The 13,543-nt window shown below is 40.9% G+C and overlaps 1 protein-coding gene across 1 annotated transcript in view; it reads right to left on the reverse strand.

The window, feature by feature from the left end:
• The window catches only part of LSP1 (lymphocyte specific protein 1), a 72,380-nt gene that overhangs the window by 20,350 nt on the left and 38,487 nt on the right, over window positions 1-13,543 (reverse strand). The window contains exons 4-10 of the mRNA XM_081935461.1: window positions 12,204-12,513; window positions 10,138-10,251; window positions 9,383-9,426; window positions 8,443-8,524; window positions 6,400-6,537; window positions 6,102-6,182; window positions 3,852-3,976 (exon numbers count right to left, since the gene is read on the reverse strand). Coding sequence (XP_081791587.1) covers window positions 3,881-3,976; window positions 6,102-6,182; window positions 6,400-6,537; window positions 8,443-8,524; window positions 9,383-9,426; window positions 10,138-10,251; window positions 12,204-12,513 — 865 coding nt within the window. The 3' untranslated portion in view covers window positions 3,852-3,880. The remainder of the gene's footprint in view (window positions 1-3,851; window positions 3,977-6,101; window positions 6,183-6,399; window positions 6,538-8,442; window positions 8,525-9,382; window positions 9,427-10,137; window positions 10,252-12,203; window positions 12,514-13,543) is intronic.

The raw sequence follows: 13,543 nt of genomic DNA on the forward strand, positions 1-13,543 counted from the left end.
ATTCTAAAATAATCCTAAAGTTCTTGGCTTTTCTTCCATATTCAGTCAAAAGCATTTTGAATAGAGCCAAACAATCCTCCCATATCATCATAAACACACGTTCAGATACGTTCCCTCTCCCCATCCCCCTTTGAGGTCAAATGCTGCCCCGAGGTTTAGGCCTTTTGGTTAGAGGACAACATGAGTAGGATTATAGTAGGAGCAATGGTGGTTTTCACAAGCTACTTTCATGTTCCTGGCAGGAAAAATGAATGTTTTTCGTACACCGCCTAAATCTAAATTGTAATACTAACAATGCACACAAAATTACAGTTTGAAATCCACAGTTATACAAGAGCAAGGTTCAAGATGGCTTCAGATCCTAAAAATATGACGTTAAAAAGATTAAACTGTTTGGTTTAGCTCACGTGAGCATAGAAAGTTGTCTTGCAGGCCTCTTTAGAGACAACATTTCAGCTTCCCCATCAAAAGAATCCTGCTCTTTAGTATGCCATAGATCAGTGTTGGCAAACCCAGTTTCTGGCATGCATACATGAGCGAAGACCAGGTGGCTGGTGTGCATGCGCACGCCGGAAGCAGAAGTGCAGTTGCCCAGTGCGCATGCCAGGAAGATGATTTTCTGGTTTCTGACATGTGTGCATGCACAAAGACCAACTGGCCTGTGCGCATGCACACACCGGAAACTGGAAGATCATCTTCCTGGCATGCGCACCAGGCGACTTCTCATCCGGTTTCTGGTGCTCCCACGTGTGTGAATACCAGATGGCCAGCACACCCGAACCTGAAAGAGCAATGGGTGATGGCTTGCATGCCTGGAGAGATGGCTCTGCGTGACACTTCCGGCACGTGTGCCATAGGTTTGCCATCCCAGCCTTAGATGCATCTTCCTAGAGGAGAGCCTTTGCCAGGTGAATAAGCACATTAACAAAGATATTTCCCTTAAGATGCTCTGGTAGCCAGGCCATTTGCAGCATCACAAAATAAACACTGAATTAAGAAAAAGGGCAAGCAGTATTGATTGCACAAGAGTCGGGATGATATTTTTTTTCATGGGCCCACCTCAACAGAAACCCGAGTTGTGGAATCTGGGCAATTCTGTGCTTCTCTTAACTGCAGTGAAATCAATTTAAACCATTTTCAAAATTTAGCATGACCATTCCAAGGCTATTTTCCCCTAGAAAGCAGCTGCAGACCAATTTTACATATCAAAAAAGTGAAAATCCTGTGCAAATATCAATTTAACACACCGAACCTAGCTTTTAAATGGTGTCAGGCAATTGTCAAAACTTGACCAATCAGCTCCAGAAAAATGACAAAAGATTTTTTTTTCTAACTCATGGAGGTAGCCTGGAAAAAAAGGACTGTTATCATTATCACTACCATCACTAGCCATGGATTCATAAAAAAAGTAATGCTTTTATGCTAAGCCATCTAGAATGTTTTCCACCGAGATAGTGTAAAAACACAGAAGAGTCAACATTAATATCTCTGTTTCATGGAAAGATATTACAAACATGCTATGGCTAAATTGGCTTTTTAATATCCCAAATGCTAACATAACTGCAAAACAGGAAGTAGCCAATGGCACTCAGTAGCAGTGAAATAGCCTTGGCATTTTATACCTTATCAAATTCTGCAGTTTGGGGATTAATGGCATAGATCTTCAGCCATTTCACTATCTTCTTCCCAGTGGTGAGTTGCAGGTGGTATGCCCCGGTATGGGCGTACCGGAGCCTGCCCGGAGCACCAGGTACCGTTCCGGTACAGTGTTCCAGAGGGCCCAACTGTCCGCCCAAGCTCCTTACCTGTCCTTTAAGCCTTTGGTGCTTCTGTGCATGCACATGGTGCATACGGCGTCGACGCGATGCCAAGCAGTTGGCGCGTTGCAGAGGCGTTGTAGGCAGGTACAATGCATGCGTGCGCCACGAGCGTGTGCGCCCATGCCACGCGCGTCCATGTGGTGACGCTTGGCCCGTTCCAATCGTACTGGTTGGAACGGGATCCGGAACCCACCACTGCTTCTTCCCATTGGTAGTTGCAAAACATGAGTATCAGCCATCAAAAGCAAAATTGGGAAGATTTAGGGCTGTGATGGCAAACTGATGGCACGTGTACCGGACGTGGCACACAAAACTATCTCGGCACATAAGCCATCACCTGTTCCTCTTCCGCGTTCCAGTGCACTGGCCAGCTGGTCTTCACGCACACAGGAGCTCCGAAAACCAGAAGAGCAACCACACGGTATGCATGCGTGCATTGGGAAGATGATCTTCCAGTTTCCGGCACACATGCGTGCCCATTTCAGTACTTCAGTTTCATTGTATATAGTTGTATGCCCAGTTTTTGCTCTAGCATTAATGCTTTGAACAGTGTGTGGATAGCGGATTTTAGGCTACTATAGTTGTTTTGCAAGGCCTCTTTTATATCAGGACAGAGGACTACCATCACCTCATGACCTGTTTTTTTTTCCAGAAGAATGACAGCAAATGTGCAATTCCAAAAATGCCATCACAAAAGGGACATAAGGGTTAGGGTTCTAACCCTGAGTTCTTTTTGGTTATTCCACTCTCATCATATGCCATGCAGTAGTAGATCATAGCTTTTGATCAGATCATTGGAAAACAAAATTTTGCGTCAGCTGCCTGTTGCTTCAAGAAATCTCAAATGGGCAAATAAAATATGGAGCCCAGTCTCCTTTAGTGCAAATATATGGAACACCAGAACATCCTATCCACTTTCCTGCATATATATCTTTAGCAGTATCCTCAGCGTCAAGAATCAAAATGTTAAATTTTGCAGCAGGCAGGAAAACTGGTTTCCTACCAACCACTTACCCAACTGAGTCAACTGATATGTTTGTGTTCACTTTTAATTGGTGTGTTCTACTCATTATTTATATTAACAGTGTCTTAAAATTTATGTATAGGTAAGAATCTAAGAGTATCCCATACTGTATTGCATTAAGATCAGGCAAGTGAAGCAAAGTAACGTTAAGGTCTTCTGTCCTAACTTTAAGGGCAATATAGTAGAAGATAAAGATGTCCTGGACTGATTAAGCTGCCGTATTCTTTTAAATAGTTATAAAAGCCAAGTTCGGTTTCAGACATCTTCAAAGATGTTTTTTAGCCAAAATTAGTTGGGTCGAGAGAGAATTCTAAGTAAAGAAAGCATACACGAACCACATTAAGGTTTCAAATGTCTGGTAGAGTAAGTGCCATGTTTTGAGATGATAATATAAGACACGGAAGGTATGTTGAGCAATGAGGAAATAGAAATGTTGGTTCCTGAGAGAAACAGGTATAAGGTAAGAAAAGAAACAGTGAAATGATGGAAGCAAAAGATGCTCTAAGCTTTTTCTGAACTTATCATGAATAAATGCTAGGATGGTTGTCATTACACCAACATGGAAAGACTTCTTTTCACAGCTTAAAGGCAGTTCATATGAAATCCTGACTCAAGAACAATTTTTATAAACATTGAATATGTAGATTGAATAAAGTGTTTCTATGAAAAAAAAAATGGATTCTCATTGCTAGTAGAGAGTTGAGAAACGTTATTCTAAGTAAATGCATTCCTCCCCCATACATCCCTTAAAATACACCACCTAAATCGTTCCTTAAATATTCCAAATGCCTTTGGGCTTAAACTGTGACTGTACCAATAAAGGTCCATGTTTGAATTGTCCATTACCTTAGTAAGGGAGGAACATGACAAGGAATCACTTTATAAAGGAGTACTCTCTGCTTCTGCTTATAGAAGTCTGATAGCAAAGCCAGTCAGCACTTGGTGAATATTATTGACTTTATATGTGCAAAAAGAATTTGAAAATGCTATTTAGTACATCAGCCTACCTTTGCATGTGAGTTTGGTACCAGCACAGCTATTTTTCCCTCACCCCATCATCTTCTACTGGCACCCTTTTGTACTGTCCATGTCCAGTTGCCACATACTTATATTTCTTGCTGGGAATCTTGACCTAAAAATGAGGATGACAAATTGCAATTTCAGTGGTTAAAACCCAAATCCTTACTATTCTTTCACCCTACAGTTTTTGAAGTGCTTTGAAAAAAAACTTAAGTTTGACCATTAGCCATCAAATATGGGCTGATTTGATGCACTCTGCTTCTGTTCCTTTTTCTTTGGCCTGGAGGTTTAAACTACAGTTCATTATTCGATACCAGGAAAACCTGAACCTATGTCTGTGATGGCAAATCTATGGCATTCATGCAAGAGGTGGCATGCAGAGCCCTCTCTGGGGACCTGTGCCCTGTCGCCAGCTGATCTTCTGTTTCCTGGCATGCTGGCTAACTGGTCTTCGTGGGTGCCGGAGCATCAGAAAATGGGCCAAAAACCAGGCCATTTTCCAGACCGTTTTCAGCCCATCTTTTGGCCATTTTCGAGCTGTCTTTTGGGCCAAAAGTGGCCCCCAAAATGGTCCCAAAACCAGCCAAAAAACAGGCATGCATGCGCCGGCCAGCTGGTCTTCAGGTTTTTGGTGCTCTGGCATGCGCAAAGACCAGCTGGACGGTGAATGCATGCACACTGGTCATATGCTGTTCAGGTTTCCAGTGCGCACACATGCATGTGCATGCATGCACATTCCGGTTTGGGCACTCAGTTCCAAAAAGATTCACCATCATTGTCCTATGTCAAAAACCAAAATCACCTCAAACCTCTGCAGAAAAATAGCTCAAAAAGTTAAAAAGCAAATCTGCTGGATTGCTATTCCAGATGCTCCTACACTTTAAATCAGAGGTCCCCAATTCCCAGGGATGGGTACCAGTCTGCAGTCATTCACAATTATTTATGTAAGGTATGCAATTGCATACATTTCCCTCCTCCCTCCCCCCCAAAAATAAAATAAATTAAGGCAATAAATAAAATGAGAACAGGGTCAAGAATAAAGTTAGAAAAAGCAATATGGAAAAGAGAACATAAATATACATTGTAAAAAGGAATTTTGGTGATTCCTCTATCCCCCTTTCTGTTTCCCATCCATTCTTCACTCCTTAAATATTTGTGTTAATACTTTACAACGCATCAGAGTTTTTTCTTTATTTAAATCATCCATTGTTTTCGATCTCTTGACTCTTTTCCTCAAAACCATATTCCAAATTCCTGGATCTGCTTTACTGTGCAATATGTTGCATATAAGGGAGAAATTCATTATTTTTTTTATTATTAATTTGTATCCTGCCTGCATTATTTTTACAAGTAACAAGCGGCGAACATACCTGAAACTCCTTCCCTCCTCCTATTTTCCCACAACCACCACCCTTTGAGGTGTTGGGCTGAAAAAGACACAACCTTCTGAGGTTGGGTGGGGGGGAGACACAGTTGGCCACTAACATGGAATTAAAATATATATCCAATCTATTTTCATAGAAAATTAAGAATATATTTGCACAACTACCTTGGAGGTAGTTTACTTGCAAATTTTCCTTCCCTGCGTTCAATCCCTCTCTGTCCCCTTTTTGGATAAAGACATTTATACCAACCAAACAGATGATGACAAGAACATAGAATTCTGATTTGTGTGGAACTGGGCAGGAATATGTGACCCAGGATTAGTCAATGTGAACATTTGTTTTTAGCTCCATAGGTAGAAGCAATGTGCCTCTGTATGTCATTTGTTTGGAAGTACAAGCAGGAAGATGCTATCACACTCCTGACCTGGTTATGGACTTCCTCGGGCAGCTACTATGCTTCTGGCAAAATAAAACACTGAATTAAATACATATTTCACTTGATATAGTGGAACAATTTTCCTTTAATACCATGAACAGGAGAGCTTGCATTCAATGAGCTGAGGAAGAGCCAACTGCATACAGCCACAATAATGGAGAAAAATATTTCTTTTAATAGTCACAGGATGGCTATAGAAGTCCTTGAAGGGTGCTTAAATTTGACAATGCTTTACGCGAAGCATCTTTTCAAAGCTACATTAAGGAAGAGTAAAACGAAGCTGTGTTGTTTCATTTTGCATCACTTCTGGGCCCTCTTCCAGCAAAGCCCCACCAGGCTTAACATGCTTGGCCACTTACACAGAAAAAATTAAGCTTCATCATAGCATTTCTCCCAAAGGAAGCCGCAATCCTCACCTTAGAATTTGCATCTGTTTGGGGGTTCTCCTTTTGCTCCCAAAGGCTTCTTATGTTCACAATGTCTCCAGCCACAATGTCCTAGGAAGAACACAGACGTGATGAGAGATGTTTGAAGTGCCCTCTGTGAAAAAGTTTTATGTTTTGCAAGTCGGTCAAATCTAGAGTCCATATTGGTACCATTTGGTTGGTGACATTTATAACCGGACATCATTTTCATCACAAGATCAATCTCTGTAGAAGAAATTGTATCTTTCCAATAGTAGGGATTTGACCACATTAAAAAAAAAGAAGTTACCTTGCAGGGCGTTGATTTTGCAGATGACTGAGCCACTTCACCAGTCTCCCAGAGGCTTTTTGTGCTGGCCACTGCGGCGCTATTGGTAGGAAGGTCAATGGAAGGTTGGCGCGCTGGCTTCGGAGTTTTGCTGGAGGTCTGCAAAATAATATAAGGGTGAACTGGCTTTCTAGTTTCAAAAAAACCCTCTCTCTCATAGTCAAGCTTCTTTATGAAATGAAATGAAATGAAATTTAATTTGTTAGCCGCACCCTCTCCAAAAGGACTCGGGGCGGCGTACAATAAAACACATGCAATATATATATATATATACAATACATATACAAAGACAAATAAACACATACACATACATGTACCTGGAGGAGGTAACACTCATAAAATATATATAAAAATACGATTAAAATAGCTATTTAAAACACCCTCAGTTAAAAATTACAAAATTTAAAAAACCCGTCAGGAGCAATAGGATAAAACTATGGTTGAGCCAGGCCTGCTAATTGGAAGAGGTGGGTCTTGAGCTTTACACGGAAGGAGCGGAGGTCAGAGGTAATCCTGATATTAGGGGAGAGGTCATTCCACAGGGCTGGGCCTGCCACAGAGAAGGCTCTGCTCCTAGGCGCCGCCCCCCGACACTGAAGCATTGAGTTGATGCATCCGTTAGGGAGAATCAGCAGTATGGTAGCCATCCAATTCAGCAACTGATCAGAAAATGTCCCTTCCTCACAGCCTTTGTGCCAATATAATAGCAATAGTGCTTAGACTTATATACCATCCCATGGTGCTTTACTGTTCTGACCTAGGTTGCCTAAGAAAGCATAAACCACAATCCTAGTCCAAAAAACCCTCTTTTATTTATATGGCTGTGAATGATGGTCATTCACAGCCCAACAGTCTATGAAGATTCCGACAGATGTCTGCTCTAGTTGCCATAGTCTTTTTGGATGATGTTGATAAGCACCCACCTTTATCTCCCTTAAAATGCTGCCAGAGACCTAATTGCCAATTAGTTTTGCAAGGCCAAACTTAGCACAGAGTCAAATGGAACTTATCAGAGCTTGAACCGACCAGATGAACTAATTGCTTCCTGTAAAGGCTCATGTCCATTTGTTCCTCTTTTATGTCTTATGGGAGGGGCCAATCATCTCCAAGCCTTACTCCCAAGTCACCCCTTTTTTCTTAATTGTTCTTGCCTTCTGGCAGCTCTGTGCATGTGCACACTGGGAACAGGCTCCCACTGTTCCTCTGCCTTGCTGATGTCAGGCTCCGGAGGCTGACATCACTATCAGATGGCCCTTGTCCCCTCTCTGCCTCCAACACAGAACCTTTGTCCGAGCATTCCCCAAACTCCAGGATTGGCCCATGTTCCTCCCCAAGCTCCTCACTGTCCGACTCTGCTGCCAGCTCTACAGGCCGCTGGCAGACCACAACATTTACATCCCTCTCTGGGTAGTTTACAATATCAGCACATTGCCGCCTAACAATCTGGGTCCTCATTTTACCGCTCTCCAAGGGATGGAAGGCTGAGTCAATCTTGAGCTAGTCAGGATCGAACTCTGCTGTGGGCAGAGTAACCTGCAATACTACATTCTAACCTCTGTGCCACCATGGCTCTAATCTTCCATCAATGGCCATGCAAAGGAAAACAGTGCAAGAAAGCTCAAACACCTGTGGCACACAGGCATTGCCTTCATTTCACAGTCATAAATCAGTTACATCAGAGAAGACAAAGGATAATGCCGTCAGCCAGGTTCAGCATCCATAAGCATGGGTTAGAATACCAGAGGAAGGTGGATTTTAGCCCATTGGGAATTAATTGCCAAACAAAATATTATAATACAACTCTACTTTTTTGGATGCCATGAAAAGGAGGACACCTGCAAAAAAACATCAAAAGCTAAAATCTTGCATGGGTGACAGTAGAGCTCAGTTAACTTGCCAATGAGTGAAAATCAACGGACTTACGCTTTTGAATGGGCTTGCTGTAACACATTTTTTAAGATGACTCTAAAAGTACTTCTTTGAAGTCAGTGAGTTTAAACTCACCTCAATGGCTTGAGTGTATTGCTCAAGTTTATCATCAATCTTGGAAACTGGAAGTGGTGCTTGGCTCTTCTTCATGCTGTTACTGGAAGGAAAGAAGATGGTAGAAAGGATGCTTACCACAGACCCAACATTTCAGAGCCTAATCACCATTGTTTATTCAGAATTATGACCAGTGATTTCCACAATTTGCATAGATCACATAGCACACTGAATGGCAATGTGGCTTACTTATTTATGGCTTAGTTTTTATATGAACTCCAGCCAAGATGATTTGTAAATCATGATTCATGGTTATCTGTATCAAATGGAGTTTATTTAGTAGCCTTTAGTTAAGCAAACCGCAGCTTAGCATGTTATATAAGCATACACAAGAAGAACTAGTGGCAGCACAATTCAGAGTAATTTGTTGACTGAACCCTGATTAGGGTTCTGTAAATTCAATGAATATTTTAACTTGCTTGATAAATTCTGACTGCCTAGAAAGAATGCATAATAGAATCCTGGGGAGATGGAGAAATTGCCTTAACAGGAAATATTTTTTGCAGCTCAACACATTAAAAAAGTGATCTTTCAGACACACAATGATCATGAACAAAGCATCAGTCTTGAATTATTTGCAGAGCTCACAGCAAAGCTCTTTCAATAGGTGGCATCATAACTCTTGAGCTTTCTTCTAAATGTTATCCACATGCTTGTACCCTGTTATTTGGCATTTGAAGTAGCATTTTAAAAGTTTCTTATTTTAATCTCATGCTATTTAACGTATACTGCTGAACTAGGCTTCATGTTGTTATAACAGATTTTACCCCTGTCTTTAGTTACTTGGGAAGATTGTATCCAGAAAAAACAGTGTACAAATAAAATTCCTTAGAGATAGCTACCGGTAGCCAACTGAAAGGTCACACAGCTTGGAACATTCATTATTTCATCAGACGTTTACCTTTTCTGCACAGATCGGTTCAGAGATTCAGTCCTGTCAATGATCTAAAAAAACAGAAACAACAGGCTTCATTTGGACAGTGGTCTTGAGGGAAGATACAAAATGCTGGTTGGTGCCAACTTCAAAAATATATATATGGGTACGGCCAATATTTTTCTCCCTTTCTCATGCTGTCATAGGGGATTTGAGAGGAAAACAGATATGCTTAAAAGTACTTATTCCATCCCTTGAAACTCTTGAAACCAAGGGTGGTATTCAGCAGATTCTGACCAGTTCTGGAAAACCAGTACTGGAAATTTTGAATGGTTCAGAGAACCGATAAATACCACCTCTGACTGCTCCTGCCCTCATCTATTTTCTGCCTTCCGAGTCCCACTTGATCAGGAGGAAATAGGGATTTTACAGTATCCTTCCCCTGCCACACCCATCAAGGCACACCCACAGAACCGGTAGTAAAAAAAATTGAATCCCACCACTGCTTAAAACTCCATCAAGTAGGGCCTGGCGTATCATTCATAAAGTCCTCAAATGACAAACATTGTTGAGCTTAACTGGAAGCTAATAGAAAAATCTTTGGGTATTCCTCTACTTCAGGGGTGTCCAAACTTGGGAGTTGAAGTCCACAAGTCTTAAAGTTCCCATGTTTGGACACCCCTGCTCTACTTTGATCACTTCTATAAGGCTTTGGGCTTGTAGTTATAAACTGATCTCTTCCTCAGAATTTCCCAGGCCTTCCTACACAACTCAACGTATACCTTTAATGTTGGGCTTAAAGGAGCTTGATATTCTTCTTCCTGACTGGAAGTACTTGGGGTCCTCTGTCGTTTTTCTTGGACCTCTTCTGGCTCATATAGTCTTCTTTTCTTCTCCTGAAAGGGGGGGGGGAGGAATCCACAGAAGGGGATAATTTGTTCAAATGCAATCAAATCCTCTCTTCTCAGTCAACACAACAAAGCAACAACGTGCTAAGGAGAACCCACCTCAGCATACAGTATGTCACGGAAAATTAGCACATAGTTAAGTTTGACTTGGTCTGACAAATATGAAGCGAGTCTGTGGCTTTGAATATCCTGGTACATGGTTTATAGCTCACTCGTTCTTGTAATCACAGCCACTTTTGACTTAATTAAAAAGTTCTGGGTTTTAGAAAAAACGGTTTAGACTGTTACCTGCTCTAGTATGAAGCTGGAGAGAGTCTTGCAAGTTTTCTAATCAAGTTAGGTTTTTTGGGAAAACTAAATCTAAGTATCCGTGGCAGCAATCTATATGCAGGGTTTGAGGATTGGGGTGGAGATGGGAGACAGAACTTCTGATTCTCCTTACACTAAGGCCTTCACAATGTCTAGCAATTCCTAGTAGGCTAAGCATCAAAAAAATGGCTTGGAACCAGAAGTGGTATTCAGCAAGTTCTGACAGGTTCTGTAGAACCAGTAGCAGAAATTTTGAGTAGTTCGGAGAACCGGCAAATAGGCTGGCCCCACCCCTCCTACCTCCCAGCTGATCTTTTGTTGCCCTGAAAAGAAGAACGTAGCTGGAAAGCAGGTTAGTGGAGTGGGGAGGGAGTGGGGATTTTGCAGTATCCTCCTCCTGCCACACCCACAAAGCCACACCCATAAAGCCACACCCACAGAACCAGTAGTAAAAAAAATTGAATCCCACCACTGTTTGGAACATGCATAAGCACAAACACTGTGCCATAAACACATTTAAAACATCCCAGCCCCTGTTCTGTGCATGCTTGGAAAAAAGTAACAGCAGAGACGTTTGTTGTCTTTGTGCAACATTCAAAGCACTTCTTTTATCAAATTTTATGAAGAACTTTGGCTTTATCAAAGCAAGAGTTCAACAAATGCATACATATGTAGGTGGGGGGAAATGACACTCTCGATGTTGAAGAGTAGCTTCAAGAGTTGCATTATTCATCATTTTTAAATGACTTTAGAAAATATTCTAACACTAAGAAGATGAATCTCTGTGTGGCTTCATTTAATAATATGCTACAGGAATGAGTGTTATATCAATAGCACATAGTTTTTAGTTCATTTTAATCAATATTTTAATTTAAAACTGTTGTATTACTTTTCTCTTATATTTCATCAGTACATTTTTAAGAAAGCCATGTAAGCCAATGCAATCTAAAATCACATTCATTTTCCTGTATCTTTTTTATTTTATTTTCAAACATATGCTGCTAGATACATTTTCTATCCTATGCCAATTTTCTCTCAATATTCTCTCCTATCAAAACATGGGTTTTTTTAAAAAAAAAAACCTGAGTTTTATCAATACTTGGGTATATGTATCACTCAAGTCATATTGTGCTGAGCCATATACTATTATTTGTAAGTTACAATGGCTGGGTTTGCACTACAGGTGGTCCTTGCTTAATAACCAGACTAAGAATTGGGCCAAAATTAAGAATCATTATGACTGTTATCCCTGTTTTATTCTTCTTTCTGACAAGGATTAGTAATCTTCATCCCACTTTTATAATTTTCACTATTTAATAGCAAAGCTATTAAATGCAAAGTTATGCCTGTGTTTAGAATTTGGCTTTCTCATAGCGTTCTTTTACTGTATTGTCCAGCTATTCTCTTTTCATTTCAACCCCTTCATTCTCAGGAATAAGAGAAGAGTGGCCACCTTCAGCTAAAATTATGTTTCTTTATTCCTCCTATTTAACTGGACAATTTCAATTTGCAAAAAAGTATTAAGGATACTTGAAAGATACCTTATTGGAAATGCATCTTTCATTTTACGGCCTCTCAAACTCAGATGCAAAGTAGGAGGAGGACAAAAAATAATTGCTTTTTTTTCTGACCTCTTGTTTTTCTTCCTCTTCCTCAGGCATATTCTCTTCTGTAATGTTCTCTTGGAGCTTGTCCTCAACATACTGATTCTCTTCTCCAGGCTCCAAGGTTTCCCTAAGCTGTTGCTGCTGCTCCAGCTCTTCTCCAGGCTGATCTTCTGAAGTTGACATAGAAACAAACTTCAGGAAATTGGATGGTCCGCTTTCAAAGCGGATGAAGTTGGGAGACTCCTGATCCAGAGTGACTTGCTCCATCATTACTTCTGCTTCCTTCAGATTGCCGTCTTCTTCTTCTTCGTAGGAGCGCGTTGGTGACCTGGGAGTGAGAATTGGCAGGGGGGGGGGGAATAAGAGAAGAAAGGATAAGTGACCTTTTAAAAAAAGAAATGCAATTTTTAAGGTCACAAACAAGCTTACTCTACTAATTTAAAAGGCAATAATTCCTGACAGCTTGATTTTAAGGAAAACAATTGCTTGATGAAGTGGTAGATGTCTGTGAAGACTGAAGATTATAATATTCCCTTTTGAGCCAAGGCAATTATTCATGCATAGTGAAAAGGGATTTTGGAAATATTTATGTGGAGTAGTGACATCCTGCAGGTAATAGACCAGGGGTGGGCTTCTGCCTGTGTTACTGCCGATTCAGTGCGCGAGCATGTGCAGTTGCCTGTAAATAGGTATGCACAAGCGCAGAGCATTAAAAATGTCAAACGAACATGTCGCGACAACCAGTTCGGGGGCATGGCAACCCTGCCTTCCCTACCGGTAGCAACCCACCTCTGTAATAGACTCTAGTTTCCAGGTATCATGTAATCACCTGGGCATACAAAGGAGACTATAGAAATGTCTTTCCTCATTGCACAAAAATATTTATGTTATATATTTTTTCCAATGGGGAATTTACATTTACTGGGCCCTCAAATACACACACACACACACATATTTGTTTTCTGAGGTTTTCGCGGGTGTTTGTATGTACGTCTTTGGTTGTTCGGTTTTTCTCCCACCTAGAATTGGAAGTATCTTCACGACGTTTCGATGAAGTCTCATTCATCATCTTCAGGCTGGTGCTTCCGGCTTGGTGCTTCCAGGAGCAAAATGGAAGCACCAAGCCGGAAGCACCAGCCTGAAGATGATGAATGAGACTTCATCAAAACGTCGTGAAGATACTTCCAATTCTAGGCGGGAGAAAACCCGAACAACCAAAGACGTGTATGTATGTATGTATGTATGTATGTATGTGTATATATATATATATATATAAAGAAACATTAAAACGGGACTGGAACCTATTCATTATGATTAAAGTTGATTATCATGATAATTATCACTTTGCTTTTCAGCTAATTCCA

Source organism: Natrix helvetica (genome assembly GCF_964273705.1).
Source record: "Natrix helvetica genome assembly, chromosome: 1".
NCBI classification, from domain to species: domain Eukaryota; kingdom Metazoa; phylum Chordata; class Lepidosauria; order Squamata; family Natricidae; genus Natrix; species Natrix helvetica.